Source organism: Nuphar pumila, chromosome 6 (genome assembly GCF_984573655.1).
Source record: "Nuphar pumila chromosome 6, dmNupPumi1.hap1.1, whole genome shotgun sequence".
In the NCBI taxonomy this organism is placed as follows: domain Eukaryota; kingdom Viridiplantae; phylum Streptophyta; class Magnoliopsida; order Nymphaeales; family Nymphaeaceae; genus Nuphar; species Nuphar pumila.
Window position 1 is genome coordinate 92,484,044 of NC_143254.1, and position 25,537 is coordinate 92,509,580.

Consider the following 25,537-nt stretch of genomic DNA (forward strand, 5'->3'; position numbering starts at 1 on the left):
CCTGTTTAAGTCCATATATTGATTTGTTAAGCTTACAAACCAAACGATCATTTTCATAGAAACCAAGAGGTTGTTCCATGTATACCTCTTCATTCAGATCCCCGTTGAGGAACGCTGTTTTCACATCCATCTGATGTAGCTCTAAGTCATAATGAGCTACGAGGGGCAAAATAATCCTCATTGACTCCTTAGTTGAGACAGGAGAAAATGTCTCATTATAGTCAATGCCCTCCATCTGGGTGAATCCTTTAGCAACCAATCTTGCTTTATGTTTCTCTATGTTACCTTTAGAGTCCTTCTTGGTCTTAAAGACCCATTTACACCCTACGGGCTTTACTCCTTTAGGTAACGTGACAAGATCCCACACTTGATTTTTAGCCATAGAGTCTAACTCTTCTTTCATGGCTTCAATCCAGTGCGAAGATTGTTTGCTCTCAACAGCTTCCATAAAATTCAACGGGTCATCATCCATATCTATGAAATCACCAGGCTCCTGAAGGTACACCACATAATCAGGATGTATGACAGATCTAATCCTTGTGGATCTCCAAACAGGTCGTTCCTCAGGCTCAGATTGAACCTGATCATCCTGTTCGTGCTCTTCCGCATTGTCCACAATAGGTTCACTTTGGATTTGTGCATTAACAATCGAATGATCAACCACACCATCATTAGGAATAACAATGTGGTATCTTTCGATGTTTTCCTTAACAGGTGATGAAACTGGATCCTGTATCTCCTCAAAACCAATGCTTTGAAGTGCACTTAATCCTACTGAACCATCTTCTAGGAATTTAGCCTTATCTGTTTCAACAATCTGTGGTGAGTGAGATGGGCAATAAAACATGTACCCTTTTGATCTTTCTGGATAACCAATGAAATATTCACTGGTTGTTCTTGGATCAAAGACTTTAATGTGGGGGTTATATAGTTTAGCCTCTGCAGGACATCTCCATATGTGCATATAAGACAGTGATGGTTTTCTACCTGTCCACAGCTCGTAAGGAGTTTTAGGCACAGATTTCGTAGGAACCTTATTCAAAATATGCACAGCTGTCCTTAAGGCTTCGCCCCACAACTTTATGGGAAGTGTTGAATAATTCAACATAGCCCTGACCATTTCTTTAAGCGTACGATTTCTTTTTTCAGCTACATCATTCTGATAAGCACTATCAGACATGGTATATTGAGGCACAATGCCTTCCTCTTTAAGAAATCGCGCTAATGGTACTCCCCTTTGCCCCATCTCAATAAACCTACCATAATATTCGCCACCTCTATCAGACCTGACTATTTTAATAACCTTATTGGTTTGTTTCTCTACTTCTTTCTTAAATTCCTTAAACATCTGAAAAACATCAGATTTTTCGAAAATCAAGTAGATATACATATACCGAGAATAGTCATTAATAAAGGTGACGAAATATTTTTCGCCTGTGTAACAGGGAGAAAACGGTCCACATACATCTGTATGGACTATTTCTAATATCTCACTACTGCGTTTGACACCTTCTTTATATGTGTTTGTATGCTTAGCCTTTATTCAATCAACACATGAGTCATTGTCAGTAAAATCTAGACATTGCAAGATCCCTTCATTTACCAGTCTCTTTATTCTCTTTTCAGAGATATGACCCAACCTTCGATGCCAAAGCATGTAAGATTTATCATCTGTCATGCTACATTTATTTCCAACTAATGCGTATTCAGAAGTCAAAGACTCCTGAGTTTGGATCTTCACATTCAATCTATATAAACCATCATAAACTGATGCAGAACCAATTTCAATTGAATTTCTGAATATGAACAATTTCGAATTTTCAAACTTAAAACAATATCCAAATTTATCCAACTTTGAAATTGAAATTAAGTTTCTACTATACGATGGAATATAAAAGACATCATGAAGATTTAAAACTATGCCTGTATCCAGAGTAATTCTGCAGGTTCCAACACCCTTCACATGTGAACGCATCTTGTTTCCCGAATAGATGTTTTTCTCATGCATTGTTGGTTCCCTTCTGCTCAGAAACAGCTGTAGATAGTTGGAAATATGGATAGTAGCACCAGAATCAATCCACCAGCTATTTTCAAGAATTTGTAATAAATTACATTCATGAGAAACAAATGACAAATTACCTCTTTTTTCCAACCACTTCTTGTACTTTATGCAATCTGCCTTTATGTGTCCCTTCTTCTTGCAAAAGAAGCACTTTATTGGAGCAGAGTTGGATTGCTTATCTTGGGATGACTTATCCCTAGTTGGCTTCTTCCTAGCATTTCTCTTAAATGCATTCTTCTTTGGTCCTACCTTGGACGTATGAGAAGCCATATGTGCACTCTGCACCTTCTCACCTTTTATCCTCTCTTCTTCTTCAATACACTTGGACATGAGTTCATTAAATGTCCATTCATCATTATGTGTGTTGTACGAGATTTTGAAAGGTCCGTATTCCAAAGGTAAGGATGTTAGGACTAAATGCACTAGGAAAGAATCAGAGATGGTGAGCTTCATGTCATTCAGCTGAGACGCTATGTTTCTCATCTCCAAAATGTGCTGGCAAATGTTTCCCCCTTCAGTATATTTCATAGATATCAGTTTTGACATCAGGGTACTGGCTCTGGCCTTGTTTGAACTCAAAAATTGTGCCTCAATGGCATTCATGAATTCTCTCACCGTTCTGCATTGTGAGATAGCACTTCGAATGTTCTTAGCTACTTTAGATTGCAAAAGCAACAAGCTAAGTCTATTCGAGCGCTCCCACTTCTCAAAAGCAATCTTTTGATCAGCAGTACTCTGATCAGTGAAGGCAGCGGGTTTATCTATCCTTAGGGCCAGATTTAGATCAATATACCCTAATGCAAATAAAACAGTTTTTTTCCAATCACTAAAATTAGATCCATCTAGAAAAAGTATAGAGCTAGAGCCATCTAAAATCACAGAATTAGAAACTGCATGACAAAAGACACGTATCAGGAAGCATTCATACAAGACTAAAACTTTAGTGGAAAAAGCAAAATAATAAAGGCCCTTGATATGCTTCTTTCCAAGCAAGTGAAGGGGGTCATCAGAGTCCTACTTTGGTAAGAGCTCCGATACGCGAAACCACTTTGCCTACCGACCATATTTGGTAAAACTAAGGTTCTTGTGAAGTTAGACCATCAACACAAGGTACCTTTGGATACTCATGTGTGATGTATCTCGACACATTTACCTTATTCTACCCTACTTAAATTCCAAACACGATAAAACTACCTTTGGGTCGTCTATCGTTTAATGAATATAAGTACAACATTAATATTGACTAAAACCATATGATAGTATAACATTTTGACAACATACGTGTATTCAGTCACTTTGGTGACATGAATACACTAAGTTATCTGACTATCCTTAATGCCAATATAAAATAATATCTTAAAATAGTCCGTAAACCGAATGGACTAGACATATGACCCTCGAAATGGTTCTAAAACTAAATGAACCTGTCATATGTTTTACGAACCGGTCTTAAAGCACTCTGAACCGGTCTGAAACAACCCCGAACCGGTCATCCAAGGGTCTGAACCGGTTCTGAACCTTATGAACCGGGTCAAATATGAACAAAAGTTCATTAAAACCCTATAACTGTATGCCAAAACCCCTGTATTTTCTTATATTTAAGAAAACATGGTCTTAGCATCTCGGAACCGACCAAAAACGGCTCTGAACCGGTCCCGGAAAGAGGCTGAGTCAGTCCCTGATCCGGTTCAGGCCAAATAGTGCCTGGACCCCCTGGACCCGGGTCAGACCCGATTGCAAACTGGATCTGGGTCAGACCCGGGGTTATCCGGATCCGGGTCGGACCCGTTACAGGCCGGATCCGAGTCGGACCCTATTCATGCCAGATCCGGGTCGGACCCGAGATTATTTGGATTCGGGCCAGACCCGGGGTTATCAGGATCCGGGTCGGACCCAGTACAGTCTGGATCCAGGTCGGACCCGGTATGGTCTGGATCCGGGTCACACCCGGTAAGGACCGAATCCGGGTCAGACCCGGTAAGGACCGGATCCGGGTCAGACCCGGTTAATACCCTTATCCGGGTCGGACCCGGTACTTACCGGATCCGGGTCTGTCCCGGTGTTCCTTATCCGGGTCGGACTCGAGCGGGTCCCCACCCAAATCTCGGATCCGATCCGAATCATCTTTATGGATCGGATTCGGGTGGGCGGGTCCGGTTCAGAAAATGAACCCGACCCGAAAACAATAAAATCATAAGCGGCGAAATAGGGATTTTTGAACCCTATTTTGCCTTTTTCTTTTTGTTGCAGGGTGTTGCCGCCGGCTTCGACGATCGAACGATCGCCGACGACCCCGACGACGAGGAGGTGTCAGCCACCATCGTTGGTGACCCAAATGGTCACCCCGCAGTCGACGGTGGGGCGACAGCATCTGCAACAACAGTTGCAGAGGGAGCTGGCCTCTCCCACCGCCTGCCGGCGACCCATGCCGCCGGCTGTCAAACGCCTGCCGATCGACGCCACCTACTAATGACGACTCTCCTCTGGCGACCGTCGAGTCACCCGGAGGTGGAAAGACGTGAAAAACCCCCATCTACACTGGTAAGATTTTTTTTTTATCAATCTGTCGCCCAACGGCGACAGTCGCCGGTGACCAGCAGTAGGGTCACCCCACGGTGACCTGCGTTGCTGGTCAAACCGGAGCACACCCCGCAGCGGAAGCGGGGTGTGGGCCCATAACCCAATGTTGAGTGATTGGAGGTTTTCCGGCGAGACCACAGTCGGAATCCCTGTATGGCGGTGGCCCTGCAGAACAACAGCGTACCTGAGGCTGCCATTGACGGAGGGCGGAGGTCGCCGGAGTTTTCTGCTCAGCCGGACTGCAGCCCTTCACGAGCCCAGGCTACCAGATGCAGTCGGTGAGTAGACCTTCCTTTTTCTTCATTGTATTCTCTTTTTCCCTGGGTCGCTCATGATACCCAGTCTTTATAAAGCATACGGTGGGAACGGTTTGCGTAACCGTTCCCCCTTATCATATGCATATTTATCGGACGGATCATCCCTGATGTGGGGATGTATCCACATCGTGGATAACCACCACGTTAATCGTGGTGATTAATCCAACAGAAGCTTCTCTGGGTACATAAGTAGTTTAGTAGGATGAATAAAAAAGATGATACGCCGTGGTTGTTATGGTCCATGGATCGATAAAAAAGAGACAGGAGATTAAATACGAGATACTTTGGGTGCAATGATCAAATAATGCACACATTGAACTCAATTAGAGACTATTGATCTGTCTACTGAGATGATAGAATCAGGAACTCGACCAAATCATCAGTATTTTAGGTGCAATTGCTGGTCTTGCCAAACTTGATCGTGGAAGACAGACCCATGCTTCAATACTGAAGTCTCAGATGGGCTTGGTTGTGAACATTGCTTCATCTTTGGTCATCAATATATATCAAGCGTGGAAATCTTGACAAAGCCCAACAAGTATCCAACTAAGCGGATGACTGAGACATTGCCATTTTGAATTCAAAGATCACTCCCATCATGGTCTTGTGGAGGAAGCACTGCAAGTTCATAATGAATCATTTGCACTAGGCATGCTTCCAGATGTCACATTCGTTGGGGTCTGTCTGCATGGAGCTATACAGGGATGCCCATGGAAAGTTGGCAGGTGTTCAAATCATTGAGATATGATTATGAAATCGAGCATGATGCATGCATGGTTGACACACTCAGCTTTGATGGATGTGTAGATAGAGCGATGGAACTGATTAAAGAGACTCCTGTTGAGTCTGATGTTGCGGTATGGGTTTGAGGACATATTCTAACTCGAAAATGTTGGGATAAGCCACAATGTGTGGCAGTTACCCACAATAAGGTAGCCCCCCCCCCCCCCCCCCCTAGTGTTCCTTCCGATAAACATACGAAAAATTAGGGAGGAAACTATTACGCTAACTGATCCCCTGCTGCTGCTATAAAGCCGGGTATCAATGAGCAACCCATGCATAAAAAAAACAAGAGGAAAAATGGGAAGAAGATCAGGAAATATTTACCCTTCGCCCGAGTGTTTTTTCATTTAGTGAGGGAAGAGGGATCCTGATCACCGACAGCTAAAGGGAGCCTACGCTCATTGGAGGGCTGAAGTTTGGTTGAGGAGAGAAGCTCATCCTGTTCCAGCCACCAGCGCCAACCACCAGCCATCATCCGGTTCTTCGATGTCCGCCTCAGGTACACTCTCCATGTATGCTTTGTTTTGTGCACAGGCCCAATATTGGGTTATGGGCCCATGCCTCTGCTGCGTTTATGTCCTTCCAATCGGAGTTTTTTCGGGCGGGATCGCCGCCTGGATGGCTACCCCCTTTCTTCCTCTTTCTCGACCTCATCAGGGTCGATTTTTTGTTTAAAGGAAGAAGGGGCAACCACCATATATGGACCCAAGCCGGTGATTTGTTGTCATTTTCGGTGATGTCGGTCGATGAGCCGACTTCTTCCCAAAAATGCCAAAAAAAAATTTACTTTACCTCCGTTTGGGCGTCAATCGGGAACGAGAGCCATCAGCCATTCTTACCTATCATTTCTCCCTTGTGGAGCACTGCAAAGGTATCATCATTATCACCAGCGACTGTCGAGTTGTCGGATCTCTGCAGTGTGCCAAGCTACTGGCGATATCGCCTCTCCCACCGTCGAAGGCAATGGCCGTCAGGCCACTGATGGTGGAGGGCGTGCCACATCCATGCCGACGGGGTCCCCGGCGACCATTGGGTTTCCGGACCGTCGGAGACGGCGATGACGTTCTCTGAGGAAGGGAGAGAGAAGAAGACCAAGAAATAGGGTTTCTAAAACCCTATTTTGCAAATCGGGTTTTCTTATTAATTCGGGTTGGATCCATTTTTGGATTCGGACCCGCCCACCCGAACCGATCCATAAGGCACAATTGGATCAGGTTCGTGTTTCGGGTGAGGGATCCAGTTTCGTAAGAAACCCTGACCCATGCCGATTTGGATCCGGATCAGGTCCATAATTGGATCTGAATCCAACTTACCTGTACCGATCCATAAAAGTTATTTGGATCGAATTTGGTTCTCAGGTAAGGGATCCAAAATCCTTGTGACCCAGACCCGCTTTGATTTTGGATTTGAGTCAGGTTTTATGAAACCCATTTTGGGTTTCTGGATCCATGCCCGATCCACTATGTTCTTTTGGATCGAGTTATGGTTCAGATCCGAATCAGTTGACCCGTACCAACCCATAACGTCTACCAAGTTGGATCCGGATATGGGGTTGTGGGTCTCAGAATCCGAATCCGAAAATCAATTGATATCTAGATCGGATCCGGGTAAGTTGGATCTGGTTCTTTCAGTGACAGATCAGAATCCGGTTAAAACCGAATTATATGGTTTTGGATCCGTCAGCATGACAGAACCGGATCTAATGCACTGTAACAGTGCCCGAACCATCTTAACCGGTTCAGCTTGTTTCTAGACTGATTCGGGTCTCTCTAGAACTGGTTCTCAGTCACCTGAGACCGGTTCACTGTAGCAGAGACCAGTTTAGACTGTTACAGACCTGGTTCAATGAGTTTTGAGACCGGTTCAGGGGTCTTTTTGACCGGTTCTTTCAGTTTTGAGACCGATTCAGGGGTCTTTTGATCAGTTCTTTCAGTTTTGGGACTGGTTTAAGGGAATATGTCACCAGTTCAGAGGTTTTATCACTGGTTCATAAGGATTGAGAATTGATTCAATTAATTGATGATCGTTTCAAGCCTTTGTTTCATCGGTTTATCAATTTTTTGATATGAATAAATGTTTTTTTTCTTCGGTTTACAGGCATAAGCATTAAGTTACAGCATAATTAAAGCTTTGTTTCATTATTTTATGAATGTTCAATATTGGCATTAAGGATAGTTAGTTAATTTAGTGAATTCATGTCACCAAAGTAACTGAATACACGTATGTTGTCGAAAATTCCAGTACTATCATACAACTTTAGCCAATATAAATGGTGTACTTAGATTCATGAAATGATAAATGACCCAAAAAACAATAAAATAAGGTAAATGTGTTGAGATACATCACACATGTGTATCCAAAGGTACCTTGTGTAGATGGTCTAGCTTCACAAGAGCCTTAGTTTAACCAAATATAATTGGTAGGCGTAGTGGTTACGTGTATTGGAGCTCTTACCAAAGTTAGGCTTCAATGACTCGCTACACTCACCTGAAAATAAGCATATCAATGGTCTTTTTTCATTTATTGCTTTTTTCATCAAGTTTGTCTCGTATGAATGCTCTTTTGATATATATCTTTTGTCATACAGTTTCTAGTCATGTGATTCTAGATGGCTCTAGTTCTATTCCTTTTCTTGATGGATCTAATTTTAGTGATTGAAAAGAAACTATTCTTTACATTAGGGTATATGGATTTACATCTGGCCCTTAGGATATATGAACTCGCTGCCCTGACTGATCAAAGCACTGTTGATCAAAAGAGTGCTTTTGAGAAGTGAGAGTGCTCGAATATGCTTAGCTTGTTACTTTTGCAATCTAAAGTGCCTAAGAATATTCGCAGTACTATTCCACAATGCAGGACAGTGAGAGAATTTCTGAGTGCTATTGAAGCACAATTCATAAGTTCAAATGAGGCCAGAGCCAGTACCCTGATGTCAAAGCTTATATCTATGAAATATTCTGGAGGGGGCAATATTCACCAGCACATTTTGGAAATGAGGAACATAGTGTCTCAGTTGAATGACATGAAGCTGACTATTTCTAATTCATTTCTAGTGCGTTTAGTTCTAGCGTCCTTACCCTTAGAATACGAATTTTTCAAAATCTCTTACAACATACATAATGATGAATGAATGTTCAATGAACTTATGTCCAAGTGTGTTGAAGAAGAAGAAAGATTAAAAGGAGAGAAGGTGCAGAGTGCATATATGACTTCTCATAGATCCAAGATAGGATCGAAGAAGAATGCATTCAAGAAAAATGCTAGGAAGAAGCCAACAGGGGATAAGACATCCCAAGGCAAGCAACCTGATTCTGCTCCCATAAAGTGCTTCTTTTGCAAGAAGGGACAAAGGAAGGCAGATTGCATAAAGTACAAGAAATGGTTAGAAAATAAAGGTAATTTGTCTTTTGTTTCTCATAAATGTAATTTATTATAAATTCCTAAAAATAGTTGGTGGATTGAATCTAGTGCTACTGTTCATATTTCCAACTATCTACAGTTGTTCCTGAGCAGAAGTAAACTAACAATGCATAAAAAGAGCATCTATTCGGAGAACAAAATGTGTTCGCATGTGAAGGGTGTTGGGACCTACAGGATCACTTTAGATACATGCATAAATTTGGATCTTCATGATGTCTTTTATGTTCCATCATATAGTAGAAACTTAATTTCAATTTTAAGATTGGATAAATTTAGATATTGCTTTAAATTTGAGAATTCTAAGTTATTCATTTACAGAAATTCTATTTAAATTGGTTTTGCATTAGTTTATGATGGTTTGTACAAATTGAACGTGAAGATCCAAACTCAAGAGTCTTTGACTTCTGAATACGCATTAGTTGAGAATAAACGTAGTATGATAAATGATAAATCTTACATGCTTTGGCATCGAAGGTTGGGTCATATCTCTGAAAAGATAATAAAGAGACTTGTAAATGAAGAGATCTTGAAATCTCTAGATTTTACCGATAATGACCCATGTGTTGATTGTATAAAGGCTAAGCATACAAACACATATAAAGAGAGTGCCAAACGTAGTAGTGAGATATTGGAAATAGTCCACATAGATGTATGTAGATCATTCGCTCTCTGTTACACAGGTAAAAAATATTTTGTCACTTTTATTGATGACTATTCACGGTATATGTATCTCTATTTGATTTATGAAAAATCTAATGTTTTTCAGATGTTTAAGGAATTTAAGAAAGAAATAGAGAAAAAATCGATAAAGTTATTAAAATAGTAAAGTCTGATAGAGGTGGCGAATATTATGGTAGGTTTACTGAGATGGAGCAAAGGGAAGGACCATTAGCGCGATTTCTCAAAGAAGAAGGCATTATGCCTTAATATATCATGTCTGGTAGTGCTTATCAGAATAATGTAGTTGAAAGAAGAAATCGTACGCTTAAAGAAATGGTCAGAGCTATGTTAAATTATTCAACTCTTTCCATTAAGTTGTGGGGTAAAGCTTTAAGGACAACTGTGCATATTTTAAACAAGGTACTTACAAAATCTGTGCCTAAAACTCTCTATGAGTTGTGGACAGGTAGGAAACCATCTTTGTCTTATATGCACATATGGGGATGCCCTATCGAGGCTAAGTTATATAATCTCCACATTAAAGTCTTTGATCCAAGAACAACCAATGGATATTTCATTGGTTATCTAGAAAGATTAAAAGGATATTGGTTTTACTGTCTATCTCACTCACTACAGATTATTGAAACGGATAAGGCAAAATTTCTTGAAGATGGCTCAATAGGATTAAGTGCACTTCAAAACCTTGGTTTTGAGGAAGTACATGATCCAATTTCACTACCTGTTAAAGAAAATACTGAAAGATACCATATTATTATCCCTAATAATGATGTGGTTGATCACCAGTTGTTGATGCACAAATCCAAAGTGAACCTATTGTGGACAATGCAGAAGAGCACGAACATGATGATCAGGTTCAATCTGAGCCTAAAGAACGACCTGTTTGGAGATCCATAAGAATTAAGAAATCTGTCATACATCTTGATTATATGGTGTACCTTCAGGAGCCAGATAATTTCATAGATATAGATAATGACTCATTGACCTTTATGGAAGCTGTGGAAAGCAAACAATCTTTGCACTGGATGAAAGTCATAAAAGAAGAGTTAAACTCTATGGCTATGAATCAAGTGTGGAATCTTGTCGAGTTACCTAAAGAAGTAAAACTTGTATGGTGTAAATGGGTCTTTAAGACCAAAAAGAACTCCAAAGGTAACTTAGAGAGACATAAAACAAGATTGGTTGCTAAAGAGTTCACCTAGATGGAGGGCATTAACTATAATGAGACATTCTCTCATGTCTCAACTAAAGAGTCGATGAGGATAATTTTAGCTCGCATAGCTCATTATGACTTGGAGCTATATCAGATGGATGTAAAAACAGTGTTCCTCAACGGGAATTTGAATGAAGATGTATACATAGATCAACTTCTTAGTTTCTCTGAAGATAATCGTTTGGTTTGCAAGCTTAACAAATCAATATATGGACTTAAACATGCCTCTCGACAATGGTATATTAATTTTTTCCAAGTCATTGTGACTTTTGGGTTTACAGGAAATATTATTGAACAATGTATATACCTTAAAGAAAGTGGGAGTAAGTTCATTATATTGATGTTGTATGTGGATGACATTTTGCTAGCAACCAATGATATAAAGTTATTTACAGAGACAAAATAGCTTCTTGCATCATATTTTGATATTAAAGATATGGGTGAGGCTGCTTATGTAATGGGCATAGAGATCCACCGAGACAGAGTAAAAGGCTTTCTAGGCCTCTCCCAAAGATCCTACATAAATAAGGTATTAAAGCGATATGTGATGGAGAATTGTTCTCCTGGTACATCACCCATATCAAAATGTGATAAACTGAGCCTAAAGGATTGTCTACAGAATGATATTGACAAAGCATATATGAATGCTTATCCATATGCATCAGTTGTTGGTAGCTTGCAATACGTGCAGACTTGTTCATGACCAGATATCTCTTTTGTAGTAGGGGTGCTTGGTAGATTTCAGTTTAATCCAGGCATATTCCATTGAAAGGCTGCTAAGAAAGTCTTGCGATATTTGCAAATGATAAAAGATTATATGTTGGCGTATCATAAGGTTAATCACCTCGAGGTCATTGACTACTCAGATGCAGACTTAGGAGGATGTCTTGATAGTAGAAAATCGACTACTGGGTATGTCTTCTTACTTACTGGTGGAGCGATCTCTTAGAGGAGTGGGAAACAGACGACCACTACTGCTCACACCATGGAGACAAAATTCATAGCACTGTATGAGACTGCCTTGCAGGCCATATGGTTGAAGAACTTCATATCACAGTTAAAGGTGATCGATTTCATTGAGAAGCCACTGAAGGTCTACTGCGATAATAAAACTGCAATGTCCTTTTCGAACAACAACAAAAGTACTATTTCATGCAAGCATATGAAGCTAAAATATTTTGTTGTTAAAGAAAGGACAGAGAATCATCTAGTGCATATTTGTTAATATTGGTACCAAAGAGATGATTGTTGATCCTCTTACTAAAGGGCTAACACCAGGATTATATTCCGAACATGTATTGAGGATGGACTTGTTAAACTTTTTTTTGACATATGCATATAAATAAAGTGATCACATTCAGTTCATTGATTCTCGTTATTGTTTGTTCGTTGTCAATCTCATAAGGATTAGAGATTCAATTAAGGATCTATAGAATAGATTGTAAAGGCCAATCTATTTATCAAGTCATTCCCATAAAGTTTACTGGTTAAGGGTTTATCGTCGGAACAAGTGGAAAAATGTTGGGATAAGCTACAATGTGTGGCAGTTACCCATGATAAGGTAACCCCCCTCCCCTTTAGTGTTCCTTCCGATAAACATACGAAAAATTAGGGAGGGAACGGTTACGCTAACCGATCTCCTGCTGCGGCTATAAAGCTGGGTATCAATGAGCAACCCATGCATGAAAAAAAAGAAATCAAGAGGAAAAACGGGAAGAAGATTGAGAAATATTTACCCTTCGCCTGAGTATTTTTCCATTCAGTGAGAGAAGAGGGATCCTGCTCACCGACTGCTAAAGGGATCCTGCACTCATTGGAGGGCTGCAGTTTGGTTGAGGAGAGAAGCTCATCATGTTCTAGCCACCAGCGCCAACCACCAGCCATCATCCAGTTCTTCGATGACCGCCTCAGGTACGCTTTCCATGTATGCTTTGTTTTGTGCGCAGGCCCAACAGAAAATGCCAGAAGTAGCTACTAGAAATCTAACACAAACTCAACACAAAGCAGAGCCATATGTGTTGCTGTCTAACATGTTTACACTAAAGGGAGGGGGAGATGTTGACCACCCAGGAAAATGATCAATGGAAATAAATCTGCATAAAGGTGCCTACATGTATTGGATTGAAGTTGAGAAGAGAATGTATGTACTTGCTGGTGGTGATGGACAGAAGCAGCGCCTCAGTAGGTGATAATTATCTGGTTGTTGGGGAAGTTGAATGGGAGTTGAGGGAGGCAGGGTATTGTTCAGATGGATGGTTTGTGCTCCATCAATGATGCAGACGATGAACAAAAAGAGCATACCTTGGGTTATCACTGTGAGAAACTGGCTGTAGCTTTTGGATCTTAAGGTGCCTTATGGCATGTCATTTCTTACCATGAAAACCCTCAGATTGTGTGGGGATTGCCATTCTGCAGTCAACTTCATTTCCAGGATCAATGAGCGAGCAGGGTACGGTATTGAGAGATGCCAACCAGTTGCATCAATTCAAAGATGGGGCATGTTCTTGTCAGGATTACTAGTGAAATCAGCGGATACGTTCACTAATAATTCATGGATCAATTTTCAATCTAATGATTCAAATTTGAGAGGCACTGTTTAACCTATCAAAGGATAGGAAATGGACCCCAATGGTGCAATACTTTCTTGGACATGATCTAATGAGTCGATTGTTTCATGTCAGAAAGTTGCACTGTTAGACCCATATATGGTCGATTGATATATCATTTCATTGGAAGCCAAATGGTTTAAATGCTTGTTTATCCACTAACCCCCAGTTGTAATCTTATTGGAGATAATTGCCTTGAAAAAGCTTGCAGCCAATGGCACCTGCTTAGCTACGCCAGTGATTGGAGCCAGGATCACTACTGCAAGTTTATTCTAAGCAACCTTGGACCTTTTGTACATTATCATGGCATCAGAAAATTTCAGTTTGGTCACTTCAGTTAGCGACCAAGTACATCTCAAAGGAAATGTTCCTCAGACAGAAACCTTTCTGAGTGGACCTAAAGAATTTTTAAGCCTTGCAAGTTGGGACTAACAAAATGCAATGCGTTATATGGGTGCTCCCTATTGTTAGCAAATGTGTTTGCATCCAGAAATTGGAAAAGAGAAAGGATGTTAAACCTAGTATGTACTTAACAATTCCCATGTTTTAAAACTTATTTTAATTGTACACATGAATTGTTTGATGCATTCATGCAAATTAGGATATTTGAAGGTTGGCATCCTCAGATCTTGAGCTTAATGGAATTAGATGCATGTAACATGAAGTTTCCTAGCAGCAAGACATGGAAATCGGATATCGCAAAATTAAAGGCTGGCAATTGCATTTCATTTTATTTTTATTACAAGATTTCATAATCATAATTTTCTCTCAGTCCGTTTATCAGACCTTTTTGTGTCGATTATCCTGCTGGGAAAATATTTGCCTGATCTCAGAGTACACTTTTTGTTTAAGCTAACAAGCACCAATTACGTGATCGCTTTAGTTTAATAAAGGCACTATATATTTGTGCCCTTTGATTGTTTTTCTTTATGCCATTTTTCTATTGTCCGACAAGCCAGACAAGGTCCAAGCTGAGGCGCAATGATTGGTAAACGAAATAAAAGCAAAATTTACTACACAGTAAAAGTAAATAGTGGAAGAAATCCTCCCACTGAGATATTAGCATAGTATTTGCAGAAGACCAGAAAACCCATAAACCATAACAATATCATGGCCTAACCCATAAACACATTGAAAGAGAAATCTGATATTTTCATTATCATGGCCTAACAGCATCATTGGTATTAATTTGTTGCCACACCTGATATTGGAAAGTGGTCAATAACTAGCTCTAGATGTGAAACAACCGTTTAATTAATAAACAAAAAGTACTTTAGCAGTGAAAATGCTTTCTGGAACCGGAACTTGAAAGGAATTTCTGGTGGCTTAAAGAAAATCCAATGGATAGAGTAGATGACTGGTTTTGGAAAAGAAAAGTTCCTTATGATAGTTTTAGAGTATCTATACTGTTTTTTTTTTCTTAAAGCAGTATTCCACGAAAACCCATCAACTTCTTGAGAGATTATGACAGGTACAGGTGAAATCATATGCTAAAACTTGTGATTTAAATGAAGCCCTTGTCAGCTGCTTACTGTGGATATTAGTAAAATCATTCTTGAACAAAATCTAAATTCTAAACATGCTCAGTAGCAGATGTTTTGTTCAAAGGCAAGTCAGCTCAGTCCAATGAAATATCTCAATCTATGCGATAAACATTGGTGATGTTCCGAAATATCATGAAGAAAGGAGATATTTAATCTCAGCCTTTGTAGGAGTTTATCACGGTATGTTCAAAATATCATCATATTATTGTTTAAATGGAAATATGGCAATTCTATTGCAAGGCTTATGTTGTTATTGGCATTAAGGATGGCAGTGGACCAGGCACAGGCGGGGGACAAGGTCTCCACCTCCGCCTCTTTTCAAAATTTTGCACTTCATCCCTGCCTCCATCCCTGCACGGGTTTTGATTTTAACCTCCAGCCCTAGTTCATTCCCCGTTTTATATCCTCCATCTCGGCGGAGGCGGGGCCCTGTTTCTCTAGTCCTTCCACCACTTCCGCCTGCCTCTGTTAGAGGAAGGAGATGAGAGAAATAAGATCTCACACGGCTCGTTAGAGGAAGGAGAGGAAGAAAAGAGAGATTCGAGAAAGGGTTTTATGTTAGGATTGTATATATATAAGGGTATAATTATAATTTTCTTAATGGGGATCAGGGATGAGGCAAGCAGGGCAGGGGCAAGAGTAAGATCATTCCCGCACGGGTTTTGATGTTAACCTCCATCCCCGGTCTATTCCCCGTTTAATGTCCGCCATCCCCGGTATAAACGGGGCGAGGCGAGGCGGAGCCCCGTTTTCCCCCTCCACTGCCATCCCTAATTGGCATAACCTTGGAATAAAGTTTTGATTTTCAAATGTGTCCATTTTCTTATAATTTATATATTTAGGTATGTTATTTTTGTGGAGATTCTCCCAGTAAAAAAGTGAGAGGCAGCTTGGATTCACACCCATGCAGATCGCGACGGACGAGAACTGTGTTTTCCCTTAGCCACAAAAGAGAAAAATGTGAGACACAAAAAGATCAAAATATCATGAGGTACTTTTTATGGTCTCAACATCATACCATCGGCAAATGTGTTTGGCTCTAGTGTTTATGGTACAATAAATCGAATGATGATAAAAGGAAAGAGGCATTTGTAAATTCAGAATTCAATAAACATAAGTCCATCTGCAATAAAAGAGTGTTGTTTGATCCACTTTAGCAAGTATATGTCATAATAAAAAACTCAGTAAACCTTTTTGAGCATTACAATCCATTGCCACAAATCTTATTCTGGGAAAAAATATTGGTGAGGAAAAATCTTGCAATATTTTGAAAAACTAGGTTTTCTTGATGAAATCTTAGGAAAATATCAGTACCAAGCGAAAACAATGATATTTTATTAAAGAATAAATAAAAACAACAACAAAAAACCGCAAAAAGTGCTTTTATCTTATTATGCTACTTTTCAAATTGAAAATATGTGGATTTTTTTTGGTACATTCGCCTTTGAGTTTATTGTGATAAAATGACGATATTTTCAAAAATATCCGCGATATGTGTTACATCACATTCCCCACTGTCATACTGTAGAATTGAATTGTCTAATATTTTATATATGTAGACAAGCTGCACGAATCCTTGTGCTACAAACTAACAATAAATGATGCACGTATGAACTTGATTAGGCCCTACTGTGTACCAAAACACCCGAGTGAAGCTCCCTCACTGGTTAAAGCCTACACTTAATCAAAGCAGGAGTCACATGCTAAAGTTGTGATTTACACCATACACTGTAAGTGTTGCACACGAGACTGGAATTTAGCCCGTGACACTAAGAATGCATTGCCCACAGGACAAGGTCCCAGACCGAATATGTGGGGGCATGTCTACAGTGTACAGGACAGTGTCCTGCAAAATGGGCATCATATATAAAAATGTAACATTGGGTTCACATTACAATGGGTTGGTCCAATGTCAATCTGAACCTGATCAACTTTGCAGTACCCTACTGCTAGATCAGATACAAATATGTCTAGGGCCGATTTTAATCTTTATCATAACTACTAGTCATATGGCCACCACTATCATCTACGCTACTATCACTAAATCATAGTAATATGATGTGTCTGGAATTGGACCCAATCTGAATACCACACATTCAATTCTAATCCATAGCAGTGGATTATCTCAGATCTGGGTCAGATTAGATCCGTTTCACACTTAGAAACATGGCAAAATTGAAAATTCTTTTCACCAAGAACCACATGATCGGACCAGTCCTGTATTCTGATCAGGATGAAATCCAATCCCTTCTCTTAAGATTCTACGGCAAAACCTCTCTTATCAACTTGTGGTCCAAACTCCAAAATGTGGAGATACACTTGCAAAATTGTTGTCCAAGTTGTGTATTATGAAATAACTAGTGACGAGGACAATAAATAAACGAGAGAGACTCTTAAGGTAAGGCCGAGCCGCCGCCGAGGCTACCCACTTAAACAGATTATATATATATATATATATATATATATATATATATATATAGATAGATAGAGAGAGAGAGAGAGAGAGAGAGAGAGAGAGAGAGAGAGATTTGTGGGTGTTTTGAAGCAGCGTGGCGTGGCCAGGAAGGACACTCGAATATATGGGGTGGGCTCATTGGCCGGCCGTTCATTAGACTACCAAAAGGGGGTCATGGATAATTTTGGCTCGGACTCTCTTTCTTTACCTAACCTAATACCACAAATTCCTATCCCATATAGTTTTCAAGGACTATGAAGAATTGGGTAGGTATCGGATCCCTTTTCCCCTGACCTAAAACTCTACAAATCTCATCTATTGTAATGCCTTTAAACGGCGTTGGGAAGTTGGTTTGGACCATCCCCTCCCAACCTAATAAGCCCTACAAATCCCATCCCATACCATCATTCTCTCTCCCTCTCCTTTTACCTCTTGACGGGCAACGGGCTCTTTGGGCCTCATCCAACCTCACTTTCCCCTCCTAAACCAAGGTACATTCTTTCCCCAAATCTATTATGTACTTATTTTATTTTTTTAAATTCAGGTTTGTTTTACTCTTTTGCACATTCTATGCGTCAGCTCGTCCCTTAAACTACAGTCATGGGTTAACCATACACAAGACACAAATTGGAAGGAAAAAAAAACCTCTCTTAGCCCATTAATCATACATGGGGGTGGCTCGTTTAGGGTTTGTATTGGTTAGGGCTTGTGCTTATAAGCGCTTTAGTTCTTGATCTGTATTTGATTAATCATCTTACGACCCCAACATTTTGGCAACCAATCTCTTTCGAGGTGTGCAGCAATTTGGGTGTTGATATTGTGAGTTTTGGCGGAACCATGTGTTCTAAATAATCTTATTATTGAGATTGTGTTTGTTGGTGTTCAAAATGATTCAATTACATGGTAAGAGGAGCATGATACAAGCAAAAGAGCCATAAATTTGGGGTACCCACAAAAGATAAAGAGGGACTCCTTCCAACTTGTGCGTGCTATCTATCATTTTGTTTTCTTTTTACGATTCTAATTCTGATTTTAGGCTGATGATCTTGTAAAAGATCAAGATCTAATGGTATGTATCCTTCTATTTTGTTCTTCTTGAGTCCTTTATTAATATATATATATATATATATATATATTTAAAGTTTTTGCATATAGAAAATGGGAGCAATAAATGAAAATGAACGTCCGTTCGACTTTGTGGGTTGAGAGAGAAACAGAGCGCTAGGGATCTCCTCGACGGGGAAATCCTTTTTTCCCCCTTTGAACGTTCCCCAAATGCCATTATAGAAACTGGATAACGACCATCCTATCTCTGTGGTAATATGCAATTTTGATGTGGCTAATTCCCTTTATTTTAGTCGCAACTTGCAACCACTTGCTATCCAAACTGACAGGTTTGTCCCCGATGAAGATAGATGCACTCATCCTTGTACGATGCCTGTTAGGCGTGGTTCCATCAGCACTGTTCGTCCTTGAGATGGACGGCCTCCAAGGAGGATGGTAGTTGACTTACAACGACCACCAACCCTGTACTCGTTTAGGACAAGGTTGGCTCACAAGTGGGTTCGCCAAGATTCAACCAGGCTGGACTTGACTGCCTCATGTGGACTCGAGTCAAGTTAAGACACAGCGCAATTGGCACTACTATATGGTGGCCAAAGAGACTCGAAACTACTAAGCCCAGTCTGCGCTATTCGATCTGCCAACTGCTCAAGCCTAGTCAACCCAAGTCCCTACATGCAACGACCAACTGACCCTCACCCACCATGAGCCTTGACTCGGCCAAGCAAACCCTTATAAACCCCGAAGAGAGGGGCCTTTCCAAGTTTCAACCATTCCATTTGACCGTTTCTTTGAAAGGGGGGGCACACAAATCTTCGCCTCTCAACTTTTTCTTAGGGGCTTGTGACTATAAATCACCACACACGACACGATGTGCCAAAAATGGTGGGCTAAGAGGGGTAAAAATAAGAATAGTCCATGACCCTAAACCATCAAAAACTAGGGAATGGTAGCCTAGGGGGTGTAGTGGGCAAAGGGGCTCCTGGGATTACAAGCGAATCTGCACAATCTGGAGGCCCATATTTTTGGTGAGAAGACACCCCTTTGCTTTGATCGTCTCCACTCATGTTGGCACTGTTTTCCCAGCGTTGGTTGACACATACGCATGCCTCTTTACCTTCATAAGCTTTCCTCATTAGCAAGGCCTAAACACCCACATAACTGAATTATCCTTTGGTGGCTGTTTTTCACAAATATGGGTAATGTTGGGGAAACTCTGAAAATTTTATACTTGGTTTTTGAACCTCCAACTGTGGTTTGTGTATGTGTTTGGTGTTTTTCATTCGAAATTTGTAGTTCTGTAACGTCTATGTTGCTTTGAACCGTCTTCATTTCTTGGTGGTGTAGGTTAGAAGGGTGGCGAATGAAAATGTATGCGTGAATTTCGACGTTGGTTTGGAGTTTAATGGATCTATGATGGGTTTCTTTGCTTGTTGATATGGTTTTAGATCTCTCTTGTCGCGCACCGTTATGTAGTTTGGTGTCTTGAGATCCTAAAATTGCGTGAATGTGGCGTTTTTTCGTGTTTTATGATTGTGGGTGGTCTCACTTGTGTACAGTTATTTTCCGTTTTTGAAGATTGGGGACTCCATTAATGTTGAGTACCTCCCTTAATCCATGCAAGGTCTTTTGATCAAATACGGTCATTGTCAGACGGGCGAAATCAAATATAGTAATGTATGCCTGAATGGGAAAAGAAGTAAAATACTAGAATCTATCTTGAACTGTGAATACTGTATTTTGTGAACTTTATGAAGCAGTTTACTCATTGTAGGGTTGTTTTTGGTCCTTAACTGAAGCATAAGACACAGGGTAATTGGTCAACATCTATGAGCTTGGTGCACTTAGTAAGGTTAATAATAGTATTAAATTCTTCCCTTCTTGTTTCAAATCCATGACAAACTATGTTCCTCACTGTTGTGTTTTTTTCTGTGCTCAATGGATTGGATCACGTTTTTGTTTTCAGTTTCTTGTGATGTCAAGTGTTCTATAAGTCCTTCAGCATGCCAGTGGTTTACAGGGGCTATTCAGAATCTTTTTCTATCCAAGTTGTGCAAAAAGTTTAATAGCAAATCTAAGAAACAAACGGGGACGAATAATGGACCGTCTTACTTTGTGCGCCTCAAAATATTTTTATGCATGCAATGTCGCTTTTATGGATTTCTTCGGTTGATTTCTATGAAATACTTTTGCAGATAACCATTCTTTAGCTGTGGTACCTGTGTTTGCATGATCGGGTTCTGCATGAAATTCTGTCATAAGTTTGGAAGGAGTTGGAAACAGTTCAGGCATTTGAGGAGAGAGAAGTGCATAGAAATAAGCTATGGAAGTCTTGCCATGTTCAGAGATCCAGTACGTTGGTGAGACAAACAGTCACCAACTGGGCTCAGAACAACCATCAAATGGTACCTGCGAAGGAGAAGACAACCTGATAAGATTTTATTCTTCTCAACTAATGCCTGGTCAAGTTTCGTCTAATGGTGTATGTAGTCAAGGAAAAAGCTTTATGGAAGTTGATTGCCCTCAAATTTGCCATGATGATGACCTTCCGAATGGCATAGGTAAAGGAGAAGGTGCCTCACAAGTGGATAGGTCTCAGTCTAGACTAGATGGCGGACCATCAAATGGAACCTATGAGAAAGGTGCTTTGCGTAATCTAGGTCTGGACTGTCGGAACATTGTAGATGAATTAGCTCAAGGTCTCCACCAGGAGGAGCGCTCATTGACCAAAATGGATTTGAAAAAAGAGCAAGAGAGTCAACTTCAAAACAAGGTACTGTTGTCAGTTTCAGACGTTCCGTTTCATGAACAGATGAACCAAGGTCAATTCTTGGAGATGGATGGACGTGAGCAAAAATTGGAAGTTGCTCAAAATGGTGTACACGATGCAGAAAGAAGAGATGAAGCACGCTTTACTTTGGAAGCTCTTAACAGTATGGATTTGGATGCTCAACAGGGGTTACCAAATGTTAGGCATCATGCTAGTGATGTACTAGGAGATATTTCTGTCGTGCAAAAGCAAAGGATGGAGATTGTCTCAGCTTCTGAAAACAATAATAGTGGGCAAATTGTGGGTGATAGATCTCCAAGTTGCATCCAAGATGGAGATAGTTATCAACAGGATGCAGAAAAGATTGAACAAGATGATACTGTGGCACTGTGGGTCAAGGTATGTGATATTTTTCCTCCGTGGAGATCTGAAATGTATCTCAATCCACTTGTGTTTTTGTTCCTTTTCTTTTCATTACCTGTGGAATGCTCAGATTAAGCCAAGTTGTGCCCCCCACCCCCAAAAAATCCCCATGTCAATGATGAGTGAATTTTTATTTCGTGGAATATGGTCTACCTGAATCAGATCCAATAATCTATTTATCAATTATTTATTATCCTCGATGCCTGGAAAACAGTGTAATTTTTCTTTACCCTCCTCCTTTCCCCTGTCAATGACAACTAGACTTTTATTTCATAATGTGTATGGTCTAGCTTTGGGTATATGTGTTTTGTGAGCCAGATCCCATAATCTCCATTTATTTATCAGTTCTTTATTATCCTCGATGCCTGGCAAACGTTTCAACATTGTGAAAGCTCTCTCTGCAGTGTTATTCACTTGTATTTTTCATTAATATAATGTCCTGACTGGGTCTTTTGTATTTCATAAGCTTGTTAGATAATATACCCAAGTCAAAGTGAATTGTATGTAGTTCTTGATTTTCAAAAAGGAAAATGGCGATGCACAAAAAACTATAAACCTTTTAAAGCTGAAGTAGTGGTAGTCTGGTGCAAATTCAGTTTGCTTTATAAATTTTTTGGAAAGGATAAACAAAGGTTGGTTAGATATCATTTAGTTTCCCTTTGGGTTAGGTTTCTTGCACTTGATGTAGAAATATGTGTTCTCATATCAACTCATTAAATACATTTTTTCCCTTTTTTGTTGTTTATTTACTTGATTTTCTTCATGGATGTTGCATGGAACTGATTACTCTTTCTTAGGAAATCCTTCAAGAAGATGTGATCTTGTTGTTTTATAGGGTTCCTGTTTCATTAGCTCGAAGCTTTACAGTATATCTCATCCTATTGTTGGACTTGGCAGTCCCTCGTTGCTTGAAACAGTGCTTGATCTTTTCCTCTTTTATTCTTTTTACTTGATATAGTGGAGAGGGAAGTGGCAGGCTGGGATCCGGTGTTCAAGGATTGATTGGCCTTTGTCAACGTTGAAAGCTAAACCTACTCACGAGAGAAAAAAGTATATTGTTGTATTTTTCCCCCATTCACGCATACATTGTTGGGCAGATACATCACTAGTATGTCCCATCAGTGAGAAACCAGAACCTCTTGCTTATGGAACTCATTATATTGGTATGGAACTTGTGAAGGACTTGAACGCCCCCCGGCGTCATATTATGCTGAAACTTGTAGTTGCCATGCTTGATATCAGTGACAAGCTGCACATTGAAGTATGGACTTTCTTCTGTTATCTGATCCATCCTTTCCACTTTTTCTATTTAACACCAACAAATTGTTCTATCATGCTTAACTTTGTCAGGCTGTGATAGAGAGTGCTCGCAAGGCTACTGCATGGAAAGAATTTGCAATGGAGGCATGCAAGTGTGAATCTTATTCTGATCTTGGGAGGATGTTGTTAAAGCTTCAAAGTGTAATTCCATATCCTTGATGGTAGTACGGCAGATAGGCATGCATGTCTCTTGATTTTTTAACAACTTTTAACTTGCAACTTCTACTCGAAAGTGAGTTTATGATTTTTATCCAATTTTTCAATTTTGAAATAAAAAATATCCCAATTTATTACCTATTTAAGTAATGTTATTTTCTTCATTTTCACCTAAAAAGGGATATTTCTGTCTGCCAAACTTATTGTGAAGTCCTAAAAATTATGATCCTGCTATATATGTAAACAAACTGGAAGTTGGAATTTTGCAAAGTGAAATAGGAGATATTGTTCTTATTACACATTTGACTCTTTCTTAGATAATCTTTACTACTGATGGTATTGTGAATGTTTATCTTCCATCATTCTTGGAATATTGATCAACTTGAGGTCCATGTGTTGGTTGGCAAAAATGCAGCAATCAGACTTTTACATCTAAATCATTAAAAAACAGCATTATGCTTAGGGAGATATAAATCTACCTGATTATTCATGACTTTGTGGTTTTTTACATGCTTCAATATTATGTTTGTTTTCGAATGACATGGTTTTCTTAGTCTTTTTTTAATAATTTTTCAGTCTATGCGTCTGCCTTCCTAAAAAATAAAAAAGGTTTATGCTTCTGTAGAAGCATTTGATAGACAATCTTATAATTTTATTCATTATTAAAATTGAACTTTTGGACAGATGATTCTATCCAACTATATATTTTCTTATTGGCTTGAATATTCTTTCAACTCTTGGGCATGCCGATGTCAGAATGCAAGGAATGCTGAATCTGTTGAAATCCTCATGAAGGTAAGCAATCTTGGTCCTTTTACTGCACTTTTTTGAAAAATGCTAGATACATAATCCGTGCCCATCATCTAACTATTTGGTGTAGAGAATATCCATCAAGTCAAGTTGCTTTTATCAACACTTGTATGAAAAGATCATAACTGTAGGTGGTTTGTGCCATAGTTTTAAAACCCAGTGACTTTATATTTCTATAAAAGATATGTATATAATATGTTTGTATATATTGCATAACTAATTGTTACATATAATATGTATTATATTATACATATTATGTATACAATTACAAAGTATATATATATATTACATTATTAATTATGCAAATATATAGTTTACATATAATATACATAACACACACACACACACACACACACACACACACACACACACACACACACACACATATATATATATATATATATATATATATATATATATATATATATATATATGACTCAGCTGTGTTTTGTTAAGTTCCAGGTCATTGAATAATTTGACCTGGTGAATAGCTGAGTCGCCCAAGTCATAAGTACACACGGCGAGTTTTTAAACACTGGTTTGCACGATTAAGCCAATAATGAAAGTTAGTTACAATGTTCCATGTAATAATACAAGGAAATTATTGCTCAGCATGTTCCAGTTGATATTCTGAAGCTTGGTGGCAGTGCTTTATAAACCAGATAGGGTCAACAAGTGAAATTGGGTCTTGCAGATCAGCCAGAGGTGCAATCCAATTTTTAGTTTGGCTAAAAAGCATGGAGAGAGAGAGAGAGAGAGAGAGAGAGAGAGAGAGAGAGAGAGAGAGAGAGAGAGAGATTTTCTCTTTAAAGTCCTGGCATCCCCTTCTTCTTATATTCTTCGCATTGGAATTCCCTCATCATCATGCAACAACAATGATGAACTCTAATTTAAGGTTTATTCCATTTTTTCTCCAATCCTCAAAATACAAAATGGCTAGTGAAAAACATAGTCACAAATTATCAGTCTTGACTATATCTCAGCGAGGAAAAATGTTTGGGATATTTATTGTTTTTCGATATATATCAGGAAAATCTTGGTAAATATAACAATTTAAAAGAAGTTGGAAAAATAGGAAAAAGTACATTTTCAGCAAAGCAATGAAGCATGAATATAAATAAGAAAAAATATATGTTAACCAAAGAAGCAATAAAACATGAACATAAAACATAAATATAATTTTCCAATATTTTTTTATATTATCACGATAAATTTAAATTCTCAATATTTTCAAAATTTGTGAGAGTTTTCTTGTCAATTTGTTTTTTATTTTACATTGATAATATTGCAATATTTTGAAAATACTGCCGATATTTGTGACTATGGTGAAAAGGTAAA

General features: G+C 39.3%; 1 protein-coding gene across 5 annotated transcripts in view; it reads left to right on the top strand.

The window, feature by feature from the left end:
- The first annotated feature begins 17,943 nt into the window (after window positions 1-17,943).
- The window catches only part of LOC149835162 (histone-lysine N-methyltransferase SUVR5-like), a 45,301-nt gene continuing 37,707 nt past the window's right edge, over window positions 17,944-25,537 (top strand). For 2 of the 5 annotated variants that reach the window (XM_090011732.1, XM_090011736.1), the window contains exons 1-5: window positions 19,605-19,919; window positions 20,916-21,889; window positions 22,872-23,174; window positions 23,264-23,374; window positions 24,074-24,184. In XM_090011732.1, coding sequence (XP_089867858.1) covers window positions 21,044-21,889; window positions 22,872-23,174; window positions 23,264-23,374; window positions 24,074-24,184 — 1,371 coding nt within the window. In that variant the 5' untranslated portion in view covers window positions 19,605-19,919; window positions 20,916-21,043. Of the gene's footprint in view, window positions 18,150-19,604; window positions 19,920-20,915; window positions 21,890-22,869; window positions 23,175-23,263; window positions 23,375-24,073; window positions 24,185-25,537 lie in introns of those variants that run through there. The other 3 variants (XM_090011733.1, XM_090011734.1, XM_090011737.1) reach the window with 3 other exon arrangements.